General features: G+C 45.4%; 1 protein-coding gene across 7 annotated transcripts in view; it reads right to left on the bottom strand.

Annotated features, from left to right (window-relative positions):
• LOC116544448 (saoe class I histocompatibility antigen, A alpha chain-like) overlaps positions 1-19,995 on the bottom strand; it is a 187,248-nt gene that overhangs the window by 144,938 nt on the left and 22,315 nt on the right. For 2 of the 7 annotated variants that reach the window (XM_032270844.1, XM_032270842.1), the window contains exon 7: positions 11,260-11,307. The exons of 3 other annotated variants lie outside the window; for them this stretch is intronic. In XM_032270844.1, coding sequence (XP_032126735.1) covers positions 11,260-11,307 — 48 coding nt within the window. Of the gene's footprint in view, positions 1-6,799; positions 6,910-10,671; positions 11,094-11,259; positions 11,308-19,995 lie in introns of those variants that run through there. 2 more of the 7 variants (XM_032270843.1, XM_032270845.1) reach the window with 2 other exon arrangements.

Here is a 19,995-nt window from a genome sequence, read left to right as displayed (position 1 = left end):
TAAACTCTTCCCTTTTCAAATAAAAATCAATCACATCCTGACTCTTATGTTCATCACCTCTTTATTCTATTTCATATTTTCTTCATCAAAAATTTTAGTTTTGGTTTACTCTTAAAAATATGTTTTGCCGGGCGCGGTGGCTCAAGCCTGTAATCCCAGCACTTTGGGAGGGCGAGGCGGGTGGATCACGAGGTCAAGAGATCGAGACCATCCTGGTCAACACGGTGAAACCCCATCTCTACTAAAAATACAGAAACATTAGCTGGGCATGGTGGCGCGTGCCTGTAATCCCAGCTACTGAGGCGGTTGAGGCAGGAGAATTGCCTGAACCCAGGAGGCGGAGGTTGCAGTGAGCCAAGATCGCGCCATTGCACTCCAGCCTGGGTAACAAGAGTGAAACTCCGTCTCAAAAAAAAATATATATATGTTTTTTGTTCTCACTATAGGTTTCTCCTTGAAATTTATATTGCACTGTAAGGTTTCCTATTGTTTGCCTTTTGTGGATTGCACACCAAGATGTGATTTAGTATGTATCTCTATTACCTGTATTTTCTATAAATTCATAGTTTGGTATAGAGGTTTATGTATAATCAGGTTTTTTTCTTTTAGTATTGTTGGTACTGCAGAAGGAAAATAAATCTTGAGTCCCCAAACTCACTAAGCTAAGAGGTAAAGTCAAGCAGGCAACTGCTTAGGGCAAACCTGCCTCCCATTCTATTCAAAGTCACCCCTCTGCCCACTGAGATAAATGAATGTCTCATTGCCTCCTTTGGAGAGGCTAATCAGAAACTCAAAAGAATGCAACCATTTGTCTCTTATCTACCTGTGACCTGGAAGCCCCTCCTTGCTTCGAGTTTCCTGCCTTTCTGGAATGAATCAATGTTCATCTTACATATGTTAATCAATGACTCATGTCTCCCTAAAATGTATAAAACCAAGTTGTGCTCTGACCACCTTGGGCACATGTCATGAGGACCTCCTGAGGCTCTGTCACGGGCATGTATCCTGAACCTTGGCAAAATAAACTTTCTAAATTAGCTGAGATCTGTCTTAGATTTTCAGGATTAATAGTACTGTACTGTATTTTTCATCAAGAAGAATAATTTAATACTGGCTTTTTCTTTTCTTCTGATGTTAATTATCATTGCTGTTCAGTGGCGAAATCTGCTAGTTGATTGTGGATTGCAAAAGGGTTACAGTGTTAGTCTTTCATTTATTTTCATGTATTAGCTGAATAATTTCTAGCATAAGGGATTTACCCTTGTCTATGATTTGTCTATTCCATAGACACTTGTGTTTTGAGAGACTAAGCCAAGCATTCACTCACCCATGACCCAACAATTACACTCTTGGTTATATACCTATAGAAATGCATGCACTTGTGTGCCACAATATGTGAAAATATTATTTATAGGAGCACAGTTCATAAAATCTGGACATAACACACATGTTTGTCAACAGTAGACAGACAAGAAGAGTGAGCTATTTGTGAAGTGGAGCACCTGACCGCCATGGGAGTGACTAGGCTAGGACCACACACAGCAAGACCAGAGACATGAGGGTGACTGTATTCAGAACGGACACATCCCATCTGTGGTGGTAGAAGTGAAGACTGTGGCTGCTCTAGCATCAGGGAGGGTGATTTATGATTAAGTAAAACCTAAGGGTGTTTCCTGGAAGCTGGAAATGCTGTACCTTGACGTGCGTGTTGTTACTCAACTATTCAGTTTGTGAAAATCCACTGCCACTCATGGCCTGTCCACCTTTCTCCATGCATGCTATTCTTCATTTCAGTATACATTTCTGAGGTTTTCAAATAATTCTTTCTACGCTAACATAGAATCTCTCTCACTGGAAGTCCTTAGAAATGCTGCATTGAACAAATCAGTGCAATTATTAAAAATCCCAGGAAATAAATGACTGTGACTCCATATAAAGAGGAGAACCTACACCAAGAGCAGTCGGCTTGGGAGCTGAACCGGAGCAGCTTTGCTGATGGCTGCTGAGTCAGGTACTAGGAATCAAAACCCAAACAGGCACACAGCAGGTGGAGGGTGTGAAGTGATGCCCCTGTGGTGCATGAGTGAGTGATTCATGGGCAGTGGCTCATGGGTTGGCTTGCCAGTCAGGAACTTGGGAAAAATAAAGATGAAAAAATAGGGGGTAGTGTAGACAGATGTGCATAGGCCTATTGCTATAGGCAGAGCATGGATGATAGTGGATCACGTGGATGCCCAGCAGAGGGACTCCAAGGGGCTGGGGCTCCCTCTAATTGGGTGGGTGAGATGGCTTGATGGGTGGTGTCATCTCAACTGCACAGGGCTCGCTCATAGAGTCCCTGCACAAAGTGGCCGTGGTGGCTGAGATGGACACTGCATGGGCAGCAATTGAGTCATCACTAACCGAGGCTGACTTGGCAGCTGTGACTGTTGAGAACCCAGCCTGCCAAAAGCAGCTGTTCATAAAACAGAGAAATAAAACAGGCGATGTTAATTAAGAATAAGACAGTGTTAGACAAATATACCACTGCAGATATAGCAGAGATTTAAACAGCCTTGAAACTGAAAAAATTATGTCAATAGGAAGACTTATTACAAGTAAAGAAGTAAAATAACTGTAATATCTGATTTTCATTCAAACATATCCAGTTTTATAAGTATGCTCATGTATCAAATATATACTGGGCTTATATAAAATATGCAAAATATACAGAAAAGCATACCCAGTAACTCAAATTTTATTAAGCATCAATAACATTGATTCTAGAGCCAATTAGAAAATCAACAAGGAAATATTGTTATAGGAAAAGACTTTCATGTATTTATGTGTGAAAATATCAAGAAAAATATTAGTAGACTCTACCTGTGTGCAATGAACAGACTATGTTGACCAAGATATGTATCCTAAGAAGGCAATAATATATAAACTTAAAATCTTTTAATGCATTTTACCACTTAAAAAATTAAAAAACAGAGATGGTCATATTTTAGTAGATGAAAAAATTACCACAAAAGAAATTCAACATTTCTTCAGTCATCTCTATTTATAAGAATTCATGTGATCAGATTGGGCCCACCTAGAAAATCCAAGATGATCCCCCATCTAAAGGTCCATGCTCTTAATCATATCAGCAAATCTCTTTTGTATGTAAGGCAACATATGTAAAGGTTAGGAAGCTTAGGGCTTGGACATATCCTGAGGCCATTATTTTGGATTTCACAATGTATATAGTGATCAAACGAGATTTAACATTAGTCTAGTTAAATTCCTACACATCAAAAAGTGAGTAAATGTGTGAGGCATTCCATAAATAGGTTCTGGGTAAAGATGAAGCAGGTGTATACACAACACTGTGAATACAGAGATCCACGTTTACTCACACTGCACTGGAACTTCAGCTGTTAAAGAGAAACAGAGATCTTAGAAGTAGCCACAGAAGAGACATAGGTCATCTAAGAAGCAACTGGGTTAAGAAGTAACTGATTTTTCCCTGTCAGCCACAGCAACCAGAAGAGGCATACTCATCACAGAGCTGAGAGAAAGCCAGTGTCAAACTAGAAATTTGTGACTGGCAAATCCATCTTTCAGGAATAAAACAAAACATCATCATATAAATGAAACCGTTGGATGATCTCTGAAATGTCCACTCTAAAAATATTCACAAATACAGAGAAATGTGTAAGAAAGAAACAGGGCCAGGTGCAGTGGCTCGTGCCTGTAATTCCAGAACTTCGGGATGCCAAGGCAGGCGGATCACAAGGTCAGGAGTTTGACACCATCCTGGCCAGCATGGAGAAAACCCATCTCTACTAAAAGTACAAAAATTCACTGGGCATGGTAGCTCGCATCTCTAATCCTAGCTACTCAGGAGGTTGAGGTAAGAGAGTCTCTTGAACCCTAGAGGCAGAGGTTGCAGTGACCTGAGATGGCACCACTGCACTCCAGTCTGGGCAACAGAGCTAGACTGTGTCAAAAAAAAAAAAAAGCAGAAATTGTAATTTGTAATCATTGGTATGTGTAAGTCAGTACAGTCATTATAAAATATAATGTAGCATTCAAAGGAAAAAGTAACGTAATATAAAATATTTTAATATGTTGTGCTATAATTTCCTTACCCATCTTCGAACCCTCCACCTGTGCCATCTGTGAGATCCGATGAAGTTTGATTCTTTTTTCTGAGATCAGCTCCACAGAGTATAACACCAAGATTTAGTTAGGTGCTTGATGAATTTTTCCCATGTGAATAACTTTCCTGAAAGTACTTGGCAAATCAGGAATTGTGGTGCATAAGCACAATTCAAAAGTGGCCGAGAAGTGACACCAAAGGACATGGTGGCATAAGAACTCCAAGGACCCCCCTCCACAACAGCAATGTGCTTGTTGAAACCCCAGTGTAAAAACAATCTCCATGAGCTGTGATTGGATTTAGTGTTGATATCATTTTCTAATTGTGATAAAACATACATACCATGTAATTTATCTTCTAACCATTTTTTCAGTGTAAATTTGGTGGCATTAAGCATATTTACAGTGTTGTGTAACCACCACCAAAATCCATTTCCAGAACATGTTCATCATCCCAAACAGAAACTGTTCCCAGTAAACCATAACTGCCCATCCTCCCTACCCCCAGCCCCTGGTAACCTCTATTCTACTTTCTGTTTCTATGAATTTGCTTATTCTAGCTACCTCATATAAGTAAAATATCATATTTGTTTTTTATTTCTAGGTTATTTCACTTACAGTGTCTTCAAGGTTCATCCATTCAGAACTTTATTCCCTTTTAAGGCTGAGTAATATTCCATGCACATGTGCACCAGGGGTTGTTCATCCGCTGATGGACACTTGGTTGCTTCCACCTTTGGCTATTGGGAACAGTGCTGCTATGGGCCTGAGGGTGCAAATGTCCGTGTGAGTTCAGTTCCTGCTTTCGGTTCTTTTGGGTATATGCCCACAAGTGGAGTTGTTGGCTCATACAGTAATTCTATTTTGACTTTCCTGAGGAACCACTATACTGTTTCCATGGTGGCTGCACCACTGTTCACTCTCACCAGCAGTGTACGTGTTCCAATTTCTCCACATCTTCAACAGCACTTGGCCTAGTGAAGCTTAGCATACTTTTATGTCCTTATTGGCATTCCTTATTTTTATGTCCTTACTGTATACCTTCTTTGGAGAATTGTCTATTCGTGTCTTTTACACATTTTTGAATGAGATTGTTTTGCTATTGCTGAATTGTGTCTCTTTATGTATTCTGGATATCATTTCTTTATCAAATATATGATTGGCAAATATTTCCTTCCATTCTGTGCATTTTCTTTTGACTCTCTTAACAGTGTCCTTTCATGTACTCCAAAACCTAAAATGCAATTTTTTAAAAAAGTGTCCTTTGATGCAAAAAGTTTTAAATTTTGATGCAGTCTAATTTGTTATTTTTCTTATATTACTTGTGCTTTTGGTCACCAGCCAAGAAACCACTACCAATTCTTATGTCCATGAGATTTTCCTCAGTATTTTCTGAAGAGTTTAAAGGTTCAACTCTTAAGGTTAGTTCTTTGAGTCATTCTGACTTAATTTTTGGAAAGGATGTAATGGGAGGTGTGAATTTTGTGCAGCATCATTCTTCTGCATGGGGATATCCAGGTTTCCAGCACTGTTTGTTGATACACCATGTGCTGAGTGGGGCTGACACATTTGTAAGATGCAGTGAGCACTAACACATGGGCGCACATGCACCTATTTACCTGTCTTTCCTCCACAGTTGTTCTGAGAAGGCTTTCACTGGCAAATCCAATAGAAATGAATACATATGACTTCTTATAAAATCAAATTCAAGTAAAATTATAAATTTTAAAATGTTAAGGCTGGAGCAAGACTGGAACATCAGCAGACAAGCTGAAACATAGGCTGAAATGGAGGGTTTATGTTTAGCTTGCTACAAATTTTTTGGCCCACAATCTCTTATGCTCATCACATAAGAGAGCCACGGGGTGGGGTGATAACTCATATAACCGGTCCCTGGTTTTCTGCTTCAGAAACAAGTTCAAATTCTCTGCTTCCACAGAGTAAATAAATTAACTGAGAGAAGTTGAATGTGAAGTTGGCATCTACAAAGTCAAAGAGTGAGTAGTAAGTGGCAACATCAGGAATCCAAGGAGATTCTATCTTTACACAGGAATGGCCTCACTATGCACTGCAGAATGGAGAAGGACCCTTCAGGGAAGCTTCATGTAAATCCCTATATGATATAGGGATTTTCTGCTGCAGCCCTAAATTAAATTGCAGCCCTTCTCTCTAACTACAGGTCTCACAAAGTTTTATAGCTTCAATGATTTCACCTGGGCAAGATTTTGCTTTTTTGATATTGTTTGTTTTGAGCTGTTGCCTGGGGCTTAGAAAAGTGACTTCAATATTTTGCCAGAATAGTATTTCTTTGCTTGAATTTGAAATCCATGAACACTCTGCTTTCTTGCTGTGTCCCCAGAGCAGATTGAGTACTCGGCACTTCTTTTCAGAATTTCACTAGAAGTGGTAGAAGATTTGGAGTTAGGGCCTCCCTCGATCTCTACCCTTTCTTTAATTCAGAGGATCACAAGCTGTTGGAGAAGAGTGGTGTCTTGGGTCCCTTCTGATCTGATTTATATTAATATTCAGTGTCCTGTAAGGAAGTCGCATGTGCACGTAACATCACTTCTGCATGCAGTGTCTTGGGAGAGTGGGTTCCTGGTTCCCAGGTTAAGAGCCTAAGCACTACAGGCACAGACCTAGAGCTCTGGGCGGGCAGGGATGGCTGGGATGGAACCTAGTCTTGTCCTTTATTCCTGGGGCCTTTTCACTCCTCACATGGTGGATGTTGGGCATCTGGCAGGTGCTGATGTTGATGGAGTCAAAGGAGCAAACTGGCCGGGACTGGGAAAAACAGGGTGGGAGAAATAATTAAGTTGGACATTATTTTTTTTTTTTGAGGGTATGTCATGGCTTGAAATCTGGAGAGCCTGAAGGAGATCCCCTACCCAAACCTGTTTTTCCCTTTTCCCTTAAGCCATGTTTAGCCACAGGCCCAGTGCCAATGCCAGGGGGCGCGCCCAGACCATGAAGGCACCGCGCAGCTGGGATTGTTCATGGTTGACTCCTGGGTCCCTGACTTAACGAGGGGAGCCAAGACCCTGCAGCCAGCTGGCCTGGATTCAACCTGCAGCTCTGGTCCTACTGACACTTTCTCTACTGGTGCCTCAGTTTCTTCATCTGTGAAATGGTGAGTACATTACAGCACTTACCTCTGGGGTGAATTTCTCAACAGCAGCACTGTTAACAATTTGGGACAGAGAGTCCCTTGTGGCGTGGCCTGTCCTGTGCACTGCGGGAGGTTTGTCAGGAGCACCCCACTCACCTCCTTCCACCAATCCTGATATGACAACTGAAAATATCCCAGGATTCTTAGGTCTCCTTTGGGTCTGGAAGCTGTACTTAGGCACTTTCCCACCTGACACTTCATCTCATCTGTGACATGGTCTGTGGGCCTTATGCTTTGGTCCACATAAGGCCACTTTAAAAGGATTCTGTCCATCTTTTAAACAAGTCAATTTTCTACCTTTATCTCTGCATTCAGTTAATCCTTGCACACCCTTTGGTTAGTATATCTTGAAATGTGTCAGTTCCAATCCTAGTAGCAATTCATGATACCTGCTATGACCTCAGTAGAGCTCTGATCCTTTAGCACAGGGAACGTGTTCTCGATTCTGCTCTGGATGATGTAAATCCATTTATTTTACTTTACTTGTTTGAGATGTTGTTCCTCATCTGTCAAATGTAAATGCGGACATGGCTTGAATTACTAAGTGGTTTTATTTCTTCATTCCCCTGATATTTGTTGTATTCTTACTACAAGTTAAATACTTGGCATAATATTGCTTCCTTGATCACACCACATCAGATGAGAAAATTAGACATTATAACCAGGTGTAGGGGCACACACCTGTAGTCCTAGCTACTCGGAGGGCTGAGGCAGGAGAATTGCTTGAGCCCAGGAGTTAGAGGTTACAGTGAGGTATGATATCACCAATGCATTTCAGCCTGGGCAACAGACCCTGTCTCTGGACAAAAAGTAAAGACATTGTGAGCTGTCTGCATGGACTCTGTGTCTCACAAGATCCATGTCCTGTAATTTTTCTAAATGGCATCTCTGTGTGGTTTTCATGAATGTGTGTCTGGTGTTTCTTTTCTATCCTTTTACTTTCAGCGTTTCTGTACCTGCTACTGAAATTATGGCTTTTGGAAACAGAATACAGGCAATTATGTATTGACTTGTTTTTCCCCCTCTGCACTATTTGACTTGTCATCGGAGTGTGTGAGTCCATTATGTTTAATGTCATTGTTGACCTCATTGGGCTTAAGTCTGTACATTGTCATTTGCTGCCTTCTAATATAGCTCAACTATTTTTCTTCTGTTGCCTTCTTTAGATGAATAAAAAACTTTGCATTATTGTGGTCTTCTACATACCTGTTCTAGTTACAACTTCTCATTATTTCTTTAATTATCTGAGAAAGCACAATAATCCGTGACTTCTTATAACCGACAGCAGACCGTAAATTCCCTGACTTCCACCTACCTGTGCAGACAGCCCAGGGGAGAATCAGTGCTCTGGCTCTGAGACACAGGGGGTGGAAGCAGGAGAGTAACTGGGTGGTGAAGCTGTAGCTGCAGAGGCATCCGGGCCCCTCACCTGCACTCCTCGTAGATGTCTCCTCCACTGAATGCCCGCGATGCCCTCTCCTCCGTATGCTCCTGCCAGAGTCTCCCCGTCTCCACAGACAGCAGCTCCACCCTTCTACTCACTCAGTCCAACACTGTGGGTGTCCTTGATTCTTCTTTCTCACACCACAGACGCAATCCATTAGCAAGTGCTGTGAAGTCCATCTTCAAATTCATCCGGAATCCCATCACTTCCCACCATTTCCCCTGCTTACGACCCAGTCAAGGTAACCAGCGTCTCCATCCTGGAATACTGCGCTCCTTCCCCAGCATTTCCCTACTGCCTCACTTGTCCCCACCTCTCAATTCTGTTCTCAGCACAGCAGCCAGAGAGAAGTTTCAAAAGATAAGTCCTACCATGCCCCACTTTTCAAAACTGTCCTCTAACTCCCCATGTCATTCAGAGCAAAGGTCAAAACCCTTCCCACACCCTCCAGGCCTCCCTGCTCTGGCCACACCTCTGACCTCATTTCAGTTTCTCTCTGTCCAGCCCTTCTGGCCTCTTCCTCCTTCCAGGAACACAAACACTTTCCTGCCCTAGTGCATCTGCACTGAAGGTTCCTGCCTGAAAAGAGCTTTCCCAGTCATCCTTGTGGACAGCTCCTCACATCCCTCAAATCTTCACTCAAAGGTCACATTTGCAATGAGGCCCATGCTGACCACCCAGCACAGCAGCCACCCCCCTGTCTCCACAGCCCATACTCTGGATCACCTGCCCCACAGCACTTGCCACCTTCTCACTCAAGCATTTTCTGTTCTTACTCTGCTTATACTGTATCTATCATCTGCCTACAGAGGTGTCCAGTCTTTTGGCTTCCCTGGACCACATGGGAAGAAGAAGAATTGTCTTCAGCCACACATAAAATACACTAATGACAGCTGATGAGCAGAAAAAAAATCGAAAAAAGAAAAAAAAAGTACATGCCCAATTTTTACGACATCTGCCACCACAGATTAGCAAAAACATCCTCACATTTGAAGCTGTTCTGGGCCACAAGCAGCCTGTGAGCCCCAGGTTGGACAAGCTTGCATCTAGAATGTATACACTGGAAGGCTTAAAACTTTTCTATTTTTACTTTAATGATGTTTTCTAAAGGCAAAAACAGTCATATACCTAGCAGACAACAAGTGTCAGTTGAATGATCACTGTAGGGCACCTCCCTATTCTAAAGAGAATATCTTTATTGATGTAGCCTCAGGCCCAATGCTGTTTTGTGGCAGCTACAGAACAACATCATCTCACACTGACATCAGTGCTGCCACAGCTTTTCTCACCAGGGCTGCGTGTGTGCCCTCCCTCCCTCCCTCCTCCCACACCAACCCTCCTGCACGCTGCAGCACACAACCATATTTTTCTCTTCAGGAGAGATAGCCCTGGGCCTATGGGTCCAATTTTCCAACCACATATGAATATAAGTTAGACTCTGCTTTATAAATCCATGAGTTTGGATTGGAGGCAGCACTTGGATTACTATAAATCAGGGAGGAAGAAGAGTAGGAGTGAGAGCAGAAGGAGTTCCAACAGAAAGTTACCTATGATGAGAAACTAAGGGAGCCCTCCTTTCTGCAAGTATCAGAATCTGCTTTAAGAAGGTTGGGGAAAAAATGGAAAATACAGTCCAGGAAGAGACCTAGAAGGAGGGCGAGAGGAACAGGGGTCTGAATATTTGTCTCCTGATACCTCAAGAACTTTTATCTGTGCAGACCACCATATGTGACATCCATGTTCCTGTGATCACAGATTATGGTGGGATAAGCAAGGGTCTACTGAAGGGCTAAGGACAACAGAGCTGCAAAGATGACCCAGCTGAGCAGTGACCACACAAAGCTAACCATGGCCTGAGCACCCACTGGGCACAGCCCCATCTATTCCCTCCCCTGCAACAAATTGGCACAAGAAACACGTGGACTGTGGAAGGTTCTCAGGTCTTCCATTTATTTTGTCTCTCAAATTTCAGGAATCTTTTCTTTTAATTAACCCATCAACCTCTCATAGAAATAATTTCAAAAAGTAAACTATATTCAGATTCTAATGTCAATAGGAAAGTAAAAAGTTACAGCTCAGTGCACCATGAAGTTGAGAGACACAGATGGAGACATCCCGGCCCCAGATCTCTAGAACAGGAAAGGTGACTGGGGAAGGAATGCAGGTCAGCGTGGGGAAGGGGGTCATGGTGGGCACGGGGCTGGGCTGGTCTCCCCACCTCCTCACATTATGCCTATAGGGACACAGACACATTCAGATGCCTTTACAGTAAGAGAAGTCAGGGTTCTTGAAGTCACAAATGGAAGGTATGGATAAATCTTGCCTCTCAGTCACACACAAGGCAGCTGTTTCATACTATTAAAAAAATTCATGAACAAATTTACATCAGTCACACTTTAAACAATCCATCACCAGCTCAATACATCCAAGTCAAAGAAACCCGATAACACAGCTGTGCCCACTGTTCCCCCCAACAACCCACAAACATCGGCACCCCCCCACCCTCCGGCCAGGATCTCACCTTTACAAGCCGTGAGAGACACATCAGAGCCCTGGGAACTGTCGCTGCCTGGGGTAGAACAAAAACAGAACCTGGTCAGAGCCTACAGGAAATGCTGTTAGCTGGGTGAGCTCCCCCATGGGCTCCCGACCACAATATCCCAATGATCTCAGGGATCAGCCTCCTTCATACTTACTTGCAGCCTAAGAGTAGCTTCCTCCTTTTTTATCTGTGGGAAGAAAATGTCCTGTGAGAGGTCAGAAAGGTGGCAGGGCCATGAGTCCCTAGAGGAAACTTCTAGTCTTGGAACCCAGAGAAGTTTCCAGAAATGTGCGACTAAAGACTCAGGGAAAGATCAGGAAAAACAAATAGACAAGAAATGACCACAGCAGGAACTTTGCGGAGCAGAGCAAGGCCACAAACCACTCAGCACCTGCCCCTCCACCCGCCCTTCTCTCCCCACCTGCCCCTACCTCAGCACAGCAGATCCTCAGAATCTAAAAAGAGAACCTGATTTCCATGTTTTATTAATAGTTGGTAATATTTCACCACATCTTCATAGAAAGGATATGAAAACAGTAACTAACAGAGCAAGACATCTATTTAGTGTAAGTGAGTGACAGAGGAGATGTGGGAAGGAGACACTGTAACGCTTTCATTCCCAGAAAAGGAGGGTTGATCTAGGGAAGGGGACTCCAGGCCTGGATATTGGGATTATGTGGAAGGGGTTCTTGGGCATCTGTGGAATTGGCCCCTCTCTCCCCCATCCTCCCTGTGCTATGCTTGGAAGTAAACAGAGCTCATCAGCTGAGCAGCTGGGGAAAGCAGTAAGGGTCCACAGACAGACAAGGGAGCTGAGAACAATCTGTGTCTTCCTGGTCTACACAGGGCAGCTCTCAAACTGTGGAGAACATGGTAATGACCAGATTCAGCTCAGCCACTCTCAGCCTCGGCACCCTGGGCATTATGGGCAGTCCATCACCATCCCCTACCTTTAAATCGAGAGATTCCCCCACAGCCCAAAGCTGCTCCACTTCCTCAACTCCTGTTGGCATCAGGCCTCAGGGATCATATTTCAGGAAGCTGTGATCACCGCTTCTAGGACCCTGTAGCCACTTGGAGAATGACAATAAAGAGGACCCAGCAGAGCTGGGTCTTTATTTACTTCCAGGAAGAGACTCTTTAAGGTAGGACTGTGAGATGGGGAGGCACAGGTCTGTGGCCCCATCCTCTCTATTCCAGGGGCTAGAGATGAGCAGCCCCTGCCACCCCTTCAGTGCTGGAATTTATAGAGTAGACTCCTCCAGAAGTTCTTAGGACAGAAGACCCTGTTAGGTGCCAAGGTGGAGAAGGGTCCCAAATGTCTTAAACACCTGGTTAACACTGCTAATTAGCTGAGATTTAAAAGTTAAACCCAGGGAATAGGAGAGGAGGAAGAGACAGTATGGCATCATGCAGTCACCCTCCTGGACGGCTGTTTATAGAGAGGGCCTTCCCTGCAGGGTGGGGTGCCCAGTATCAAGGTCCTGAATACCGCTACCCTGCTATTCTCATCTGTGAATAGGGTTGGACTTGTGTCTTCCTCCAATATAAACAACCAGGGGAATCTATCCACATAACATCTGGTACCCTAACATTAATCCTGTATTACTGTTTGATTTAATATTTCATATCTTATAGAAATGAACCAAATGGAAGGATGATCTCTTTGGTAAAGGTAACTCAGATGATATGAGAACCAGATTCCTGGGGCTCTGGGTACCTTGTCTTGATGTTTAGAATCCTCATGGAGGATACGGGGTTTACAGAACTGAGAAATGGTCATAAGGCCTGAAGCTCCCTTGTCTGAAGCTCCCTGGTGCAAAGGACCCTCCCTTGCACCCTGGAGTTCAGAGGAAACAGCACAGCTGATTCCCAGGGTCGCCAGCCTCCGGCCTCTACTGTCAGCCTGCACTTGCTCAGCATCCCAGCTGCGAAGCTTCTGGTTCCCAGCAGCCTCCTCTCTCACCCTTCACCTCTTCTGATCGGGGCCATTGACCACTTGACAGGCAGTGCCCTCCTTGTCAGTCTGCCTGGTTCCCTCCCAGGGTTTGAGCTTGACTGGATTCACCATCCCCAGCTCCAGCAGGAACAGGGGGAAGTGACTCGGCCAATCCCTCAGTAGCAGTGGAATCCCTACACGTGAGATGGGGCGAAGCCATCATTCTAGTCCCTCCCATGCCTGAGAACTTCTTTCACGTCACAGGTCCAAGCACCAGAGCAGGAAGTAGCTCCAAGTCAGAAATGGTTTCCATGGTAGTGAGGACGAGTTGAAAAGGGGTTCTGAGAAGGGAATGAAGGGCCTGGGCCTTCAAGTCAAAACCCTGACCCTAACACAGAATAGCTCCCGCTGTGCCAGTTCTGTGAAGGGGTTTCCACTCCCACTCACCTCTCCATCCGTCTCAGTATAAGATGCCTGGGCAGCCCCTCATGCTGCACAGCCATGGGGATCCCTGCCTCTCTCCAGAAGTCAGCACCACAGCTGCCCACTTCTGGAAGGCCTCATACCCCTGAGGTCTGGGGTCCCCAGCTGCATGTCCTGGGTCTGTCCCACAGCCAAGTCAGTGTGATCTCTGCTGGGTAGAAGCCCCCAGCCCAGCACCTCAAGGTGACATTCCCATTAGAACCTTCATGAAGGGTCACAAGTGCTGAGACTGCTCTGAGGAAAGTTAGAAGGCTGAGGCATATTAAGCAATAGACAGTAGGATTCTGGTGGGTGGAGAAAATTAAATGAGAAGTCCAGCTCTCAGCCTCCTGGCCAGAGGTCTAGCAGCAAGCAGTTCGAGGACAGCTTGATCCTGAGCTGAGGTTTTGTAGCTGTCCAGGTCTGTAGGTCCCGACTCAAGGACATGAACCCTTCCCCGTCGTAGGTAGACTAAAAGCGTCCTCCTGCGAAGCTCCCGTGTCCCCCTACGAAGCTCCCGTCTGGAGCCGCCACACAGCTGCGCAGCATCTGCAGGTGTGGGGCCCTGGATCTGTCCTGGGGTCAGCTCCAGGCTGGGCAATGAAGGAAGGGAGGTGACCCTGCCACTCCGGCATCACCCCGCCCACCTCAGCTCCTCCTTCCCTTTGTGATTGGTCACAGCAGAATTCAATCGCCGTCTAGATTGAAGGACAAACCTGGAGTAAAATGTCCCCAGCGCTACCCAACCCTTGAGGGGTCATCGGAAGCCCCTCCCACCACGCCTGGGAGACTCCAGCCCTTCCACTGTGCCGGGAGCCTGACGGCACTCACCGGCTGGCCCTGGTGGTGGTGCCGGTCCAGGAACCTCAGGGCCCTCAGTAACACATTCCCTGCGGTCATCGAGAACTTTCCTAAGGTCATCCACAGTCCTGTCCCATCTTCTCCCCCGGCGCCCTCGGCTTCACGCTCTGATCCTCGCCGCGGCTGTGGAAGCGCAGGAACCGCGTGTCTCCCGCGCCTAGTGGAGGCGGAGAGGGGAGGCCTCCAAGTACCGGGGAGTGCGGACCTGGGCCCCGGGAACCGCATTGGGGGCGGGAGAGGCGCAGGGAGCATAGGACCCCGCCCTGCTCCCCTCGAGTCATCACCCGCCCCCTGCCTCCTGGACGCACTCCCTCCGACTCCCCGCTGGGTTCCAGTCTCCCGGGCTCCCTCCCACTTTCCGCCCCGCCTCGGAGCTGCTCACCTGGGAGCTTCTTACTGTGTGTGGAGAGCTGGGGAGAGGACAGAGGGACGGGGACCAGGGGAGGGTGGCGTGGGGCTGAGGCGCCTGGAGAAATTACCTGAAGAGCCTGCAGACCCCGCGGAGGAGCCGCGGGAGGAGCTGCTGAGCCCCGAAGGCCGCCCTTTCCCTCCAGCCTCCCCAGCCCAGTTCATCCTGATCCTCCCTCACCAGCCCAGGCCTTCCCAGGCTCAGGGCCCACAGAAAAGCAGGATAGGGTTCCGGGACGCGGGATCCGGCTTCTCTGGGTATCTTGGAGTCCAGGGAGGATCCTGGAGATCTCCCACTTTATGAAGCCCACCCTCCACTCACTCTGACGGCTACTCTAGAACCTGGGACCCAATAGAAACCAGATAGGACGCCCTCATCAGTCCCTGGGGTAAAACAAGAGCAAAGGATGAGACATGGCCAAGGGATCAGGGAAATTCCTGAAGAATTCTCAGGAGAGAAAAACCTTCAGAGGTTGGCTTAGTTTGTCTTCCGCGCTGGAGACGCTCAGGTTGAAGCCAGAAATTTTGTGCATTTTTCTTGGTGGTGACATAATTCTTGTCCCCTTCTCTGCTGGAAAGAGAGCCCCAGACCATCAAATGATCCATTTTGTCCACCTCCTTCCTCTTCTCTATCTACACTCTCTCCCTGAGCTGGACTCTCCACCCACCCTCACATTCTGGAATAGTGCAGTGGTGTCAGCATGGCCCTGGGGCAGGGTTGTCTGGGTGCAAACCCTCTTCCACCACTACTTGTGTGTAACGGTGGTTCCAAACGCATCATCTGCAAAAGGGAAGAAAACAAGCACAATCCAGAGATATACAGGTAGGATTCAGTTAATTAATACTTCTAAAGTTCTGGGGCACTGATTTACATATAGCACAACGAAAGAGTATGATATTATCACTGTTGCTATTCCTTTAGTCCCTTTTGCCTGAGTATTTTCTTTCCTTTGGGTTCCCAAAGAAATTTGTCAATGTCAGCCACAGACCTCCACCTGAAAAATGCTGGTTTGTGATGGGATCTCTCTTTTATTAAAAGGAACAATTCGTGGTGGAACAGCTGGTGAGCCACATAGAATCCAGTTCATGCAAAAAAGATTATCTACCTAGGATTAATTCCATTTTAGTAAGGACACACATTTCATACTTCATAAGTCCAAAGTCATTTGGAGGAGATTACTTTGATTTGCTCATGTGAAAGTTTACTATGTCTTTCAGAGAGTCTTGCAAGACATTATCTGGCTCCTGGAGTGAAGATGATAGGAAGTATCTTCAGGGTCTGGCGTGGTGGCTAATGCCTGTAATCTCAGCACTTTGGGAGGCTGAGGTGGGTGGATCACGAGGTCAGGAGTTCAAGACCAGCCTGGCCAAGATGGCAAAATCCCGTCTCTACAAAATTACAAAAATACAAACATTAGCCAGGCGTGGTGGTGGGTGCCTGTAACCTGACTACTCAAGAGGCTGAGGCAGAGAATTCCTTGAACCTGGAAGGCAGAGGTTGTGGGAAGCTGAAATTGCGCCCTGCACTCCAGCCTGGGAGACAGTGAGACTCCATTTCAAAAAATAAATATAAAAGAAGAAGAAGAATGTCTTCAGGCTGGGTGCGGTGGCTCACGCCTGTAATCCCAGCACTTTGAAAGGCTGAAGCAGGTGGATCACTTGAGTTCAGGAGTCGAGACTAGCGTGGCTAACATGGTGAAATCCCATAGCTACTAAAAACACAAAATTTAGCTGGACGTGGTAGCTTGTGCTTGTAGTCCCAGCTACTCGGGAGGCTGAAGCAGGAGAATCACTTGAGGCGGAAGTTGCTATGAGCCAAGATCATGCCACTGCACTCCAGCCTGGGCAACAAAGCAAGACTCCATCTAAAAAAAAAAAGTAATATCTTCATACTTTACTCCCACATTTGTCTATTAGAGTCGCAGTCGTGTATTACACAGAGTTTATTTTCTTAGAATTTATCATTTATATATAATTACATATATAATTATAGTATATAAAATTGTCCCCTTCTCTCCTGGAAAGAGAGTCCCATATATATGGGATAGATAGATATTATTCAACATTCTGTTTGTATTACCTGTAAGTTACACTGCTTAAATGGCCACTTTTGGTATTGGGTAATTTGGGCCACCCCTCCCACTGAACACAAGTGAAAAAGTGGGCAGAAAAATAAGTATTTGAAAAATCTGGTTAAACTTGTAGATGAACTAACAAAGCAGTGAAGATCTTCCAGGCCAGGAACCAGGAGGAGGCAGAAATCCCAAACAGCAAATTAAGCTGTGGGGCTGCTTTTGTGGACCACATGCGGTGACACCTGCTCCCTTGGCCAGAGGCTGGCTTACAGGATTCAGGACTCAGAATTCAGAACTGAATTGGCCCAATATTTAGATCTTTTGATCTCTCTAGAATTCAGTGCTCATTCAAAATGACTAAGACCCTCACACTCATTTATTGAAGAATTCAAGTTTTGGATTTGGCTGCCTCTAGGACACTTCATGCTAGAGAAAGCCCAACAAGTGTAGGTAAAGGGCCTGGAGGACACCAGTCACCCTTTCATAGAGCTCTGCCCAGTGATCTCCACTCAGAGACAATATGGTCTTTTCACTAAGTTCCTGAGGGCATGGCCAACATAAATAAAAAAACACTGGGAGGTACCTTGGACAGAGTTACAGGCAGTCACAACTTTGGAATTTCTTTGTCCTTTCCCTTCATCTCAGCCTTAGACTATTATTTCTGGAGGCTCAAGAACAAAAGACTTTAAATGTCAGAGGTGAATCCAGGACCATTGATCCATTATAATCAGGATGCTGGACCCATGTGGCCCAACAGTAATGAAATCTATGCAGCCTTGGTCACTCCAAGCCTCTCCCCAGTTAAAAGCTGCCTCTCACTGCCATCAGGGACCCCAGGAGCTGGCCATGGCATTCCTTGTCATTTCTGATGAGAAACTGGAGAGGTCTCAGAGAATATAGATCATGACTGAATAGGTACCAGACTGGAGTCAGGCAACCTCTACAATGACTCAGAGGCACCTACATATGTCTCTCAATAAAATAAAATAAAATCTCAACTCAGAGCTTCCATCAGAGCAACAGACTTAGTAGTAGCTCCTTTCTGCTGTTGGTATATTTGCACTGTGACAACTGGGGCTGGATGGTAAGAGAAATAGTTATATGGGCAGAAAAGCATATGTAATTAGAAAACTGGGACATGATTCAAGGTGTGGTAGAGACCCTTGTCTTTCCTATGGTAGCAGTGGGGCCCTCTGTCATAACGGTTATGATGCCCCAAATGCAGAAGATAAGTCTTCCTGCATTCAGCTGGGTGACTGACAGTAGAAGCTGGAATTAAGAGAATCAGTGGCAGTGTCTCTCTCTCTCCCTCTCTCTCTTTCTCTCTCTCTCTCTCTCTCTCTCTCTCTCTCTCTCTCTCTCTCTGTCTCCATCCCTCAGCCCAATAAATCTAAGGCAAGGCCTTAGGACTTGGCACTTCATTCTCACTGTGCATTCTCCTTCTCAGATTCAGAAGACAACCACATGTAAGGAAAACCTAGGGCTGCAATTCTCACAGCACACAGGAAACTGGACTAAGGACCTGGAGTGTCAAGTACTCCTCATTGCTCCACCTCTCAGGTGCTGTGTGACCTCAGGGGAAACTCTCTACTCCTAGGTCCTTTTTGATTAATCAATGAATCATGGATAAACACATCTGTTCTAGCAACCTTACTGAAATGCAGGGAGGAGCAAGTGATCAATGGGGAAGAAAAAAGCAAAGTGATGACATTTACTCCTAGACGTGATTTTTTAGGAAAATGCACCTTAAAAGTAGGAGGAAAAAACCTATACCTGCAACCCCCAGCCAAAAAGCCTCTTTAGTTTACTAATTATGACTGTTCATCATCTTTCCATACAATTAGAGCAAAGATAGCTCCCTCAATATTTCAATGCAGTTAAATATAGTTTGTGATTCTATGTCTGTTTAGATCCACAAGCTTTGCTCTGTGTAAAACTGAAAAGTAATGGGATATCTCCATTTTCATGTGATGACCATGATGGGATCCTCAGATGCTTAGACATGACCCAATATTTTCCATTTTTACTTTATTCACTCTATGATTTGGAATTCCAGGTAATTTATACTTTTAAGAAATCTCATGTTTATACACAATCTTTGGTAGAAAAGGTAGTATTTCCATTTTAATTTGCTAGGGCTGCCATAACAAAGTACCCCCCGGGTGACTTAAATAGTAAATATTGTCTCACAATTCTGGAGGATACAGGTGCAAGGTCAAGGTGCTGCAGGGTTGATTTCTTCTGAGACCTCTCTCCTTGGCTTATAGATGGCCACTTCTTCTATCTTCCCAACATAGGCCTTCAACGTAAGGATTTTGGCAGGGGAGGGACAAAATTTATCCCACAACAGTCTGAATCGTCCTGGGCAGAGGATATTCTAAAAATAAAAGCACATCCCTTTGGCTGGACTCTTTCTTTTGGTTTTCTGAAATTTGGTCTTACAATAAGAAAGAAAGAGAGCCCAAGTTTAGCTTTTCCCAGAAGGTGAGCCCTCCTAAATCTGGCTGCCCCTGGTCACGAGGGCCCAGTGCTGTGTAGTTCTCCAAAGCCCTGCTTACTCCGGTGATACCATTTTTGTCTTTTTAACTGGAAAGAAGATTCTCTCTCAGGAGTGCATCTCCTTCTGATGCTGTATGGGCATCATTCTCCTTAAAGATACAGAAGGAGGGCCGGGCGCGGTGGCTCAAGCCTGTAATCCCAGCACTGTGGGAGGCCGAGGTGGGTGGATCACGAGGTCAAGAGAGCGAGACAATCCTGGTCAACACGGTGAAACCCTGTCTCTACTAAAACTACAAAAAATTAGCTGGGCATGGTGGCGCGTGCCTGTAATCCCAGCTACTCAGGAGGCTGAGGCAGGAGAATTGCCTGAACCCGGGAGGCGGAGGTTGCGGTGAGCCGAGATCGCGCCATTGCACTCCAGCCTGGGTAACAAGAGCGAAACTCCATCTCAAAAAAAAAAAAAAAAAGTTT

The sequence above is a fragment of the Sapajus apella genome, unplaced genomic scaffold (genome assembly GCF_009761245.1).
Source record: "Sapajus apella isolate SASKATOON/1434 unplaced genomic scaffold, GSC_monkey_1.0 scaffold217, whole genome shotgun sequence".
Taxonomy (NCBI): Eukaryota; Metazoa; Chordata; class Mammalia; order Primates; family Cebidae; genus Sapajus; species Sapajus apella.
The sequence above is the reverse complement of the archived record's forward strand: the minus strand, read 5'-3'. Positions and strand labels throughout refer to the sequence as shown.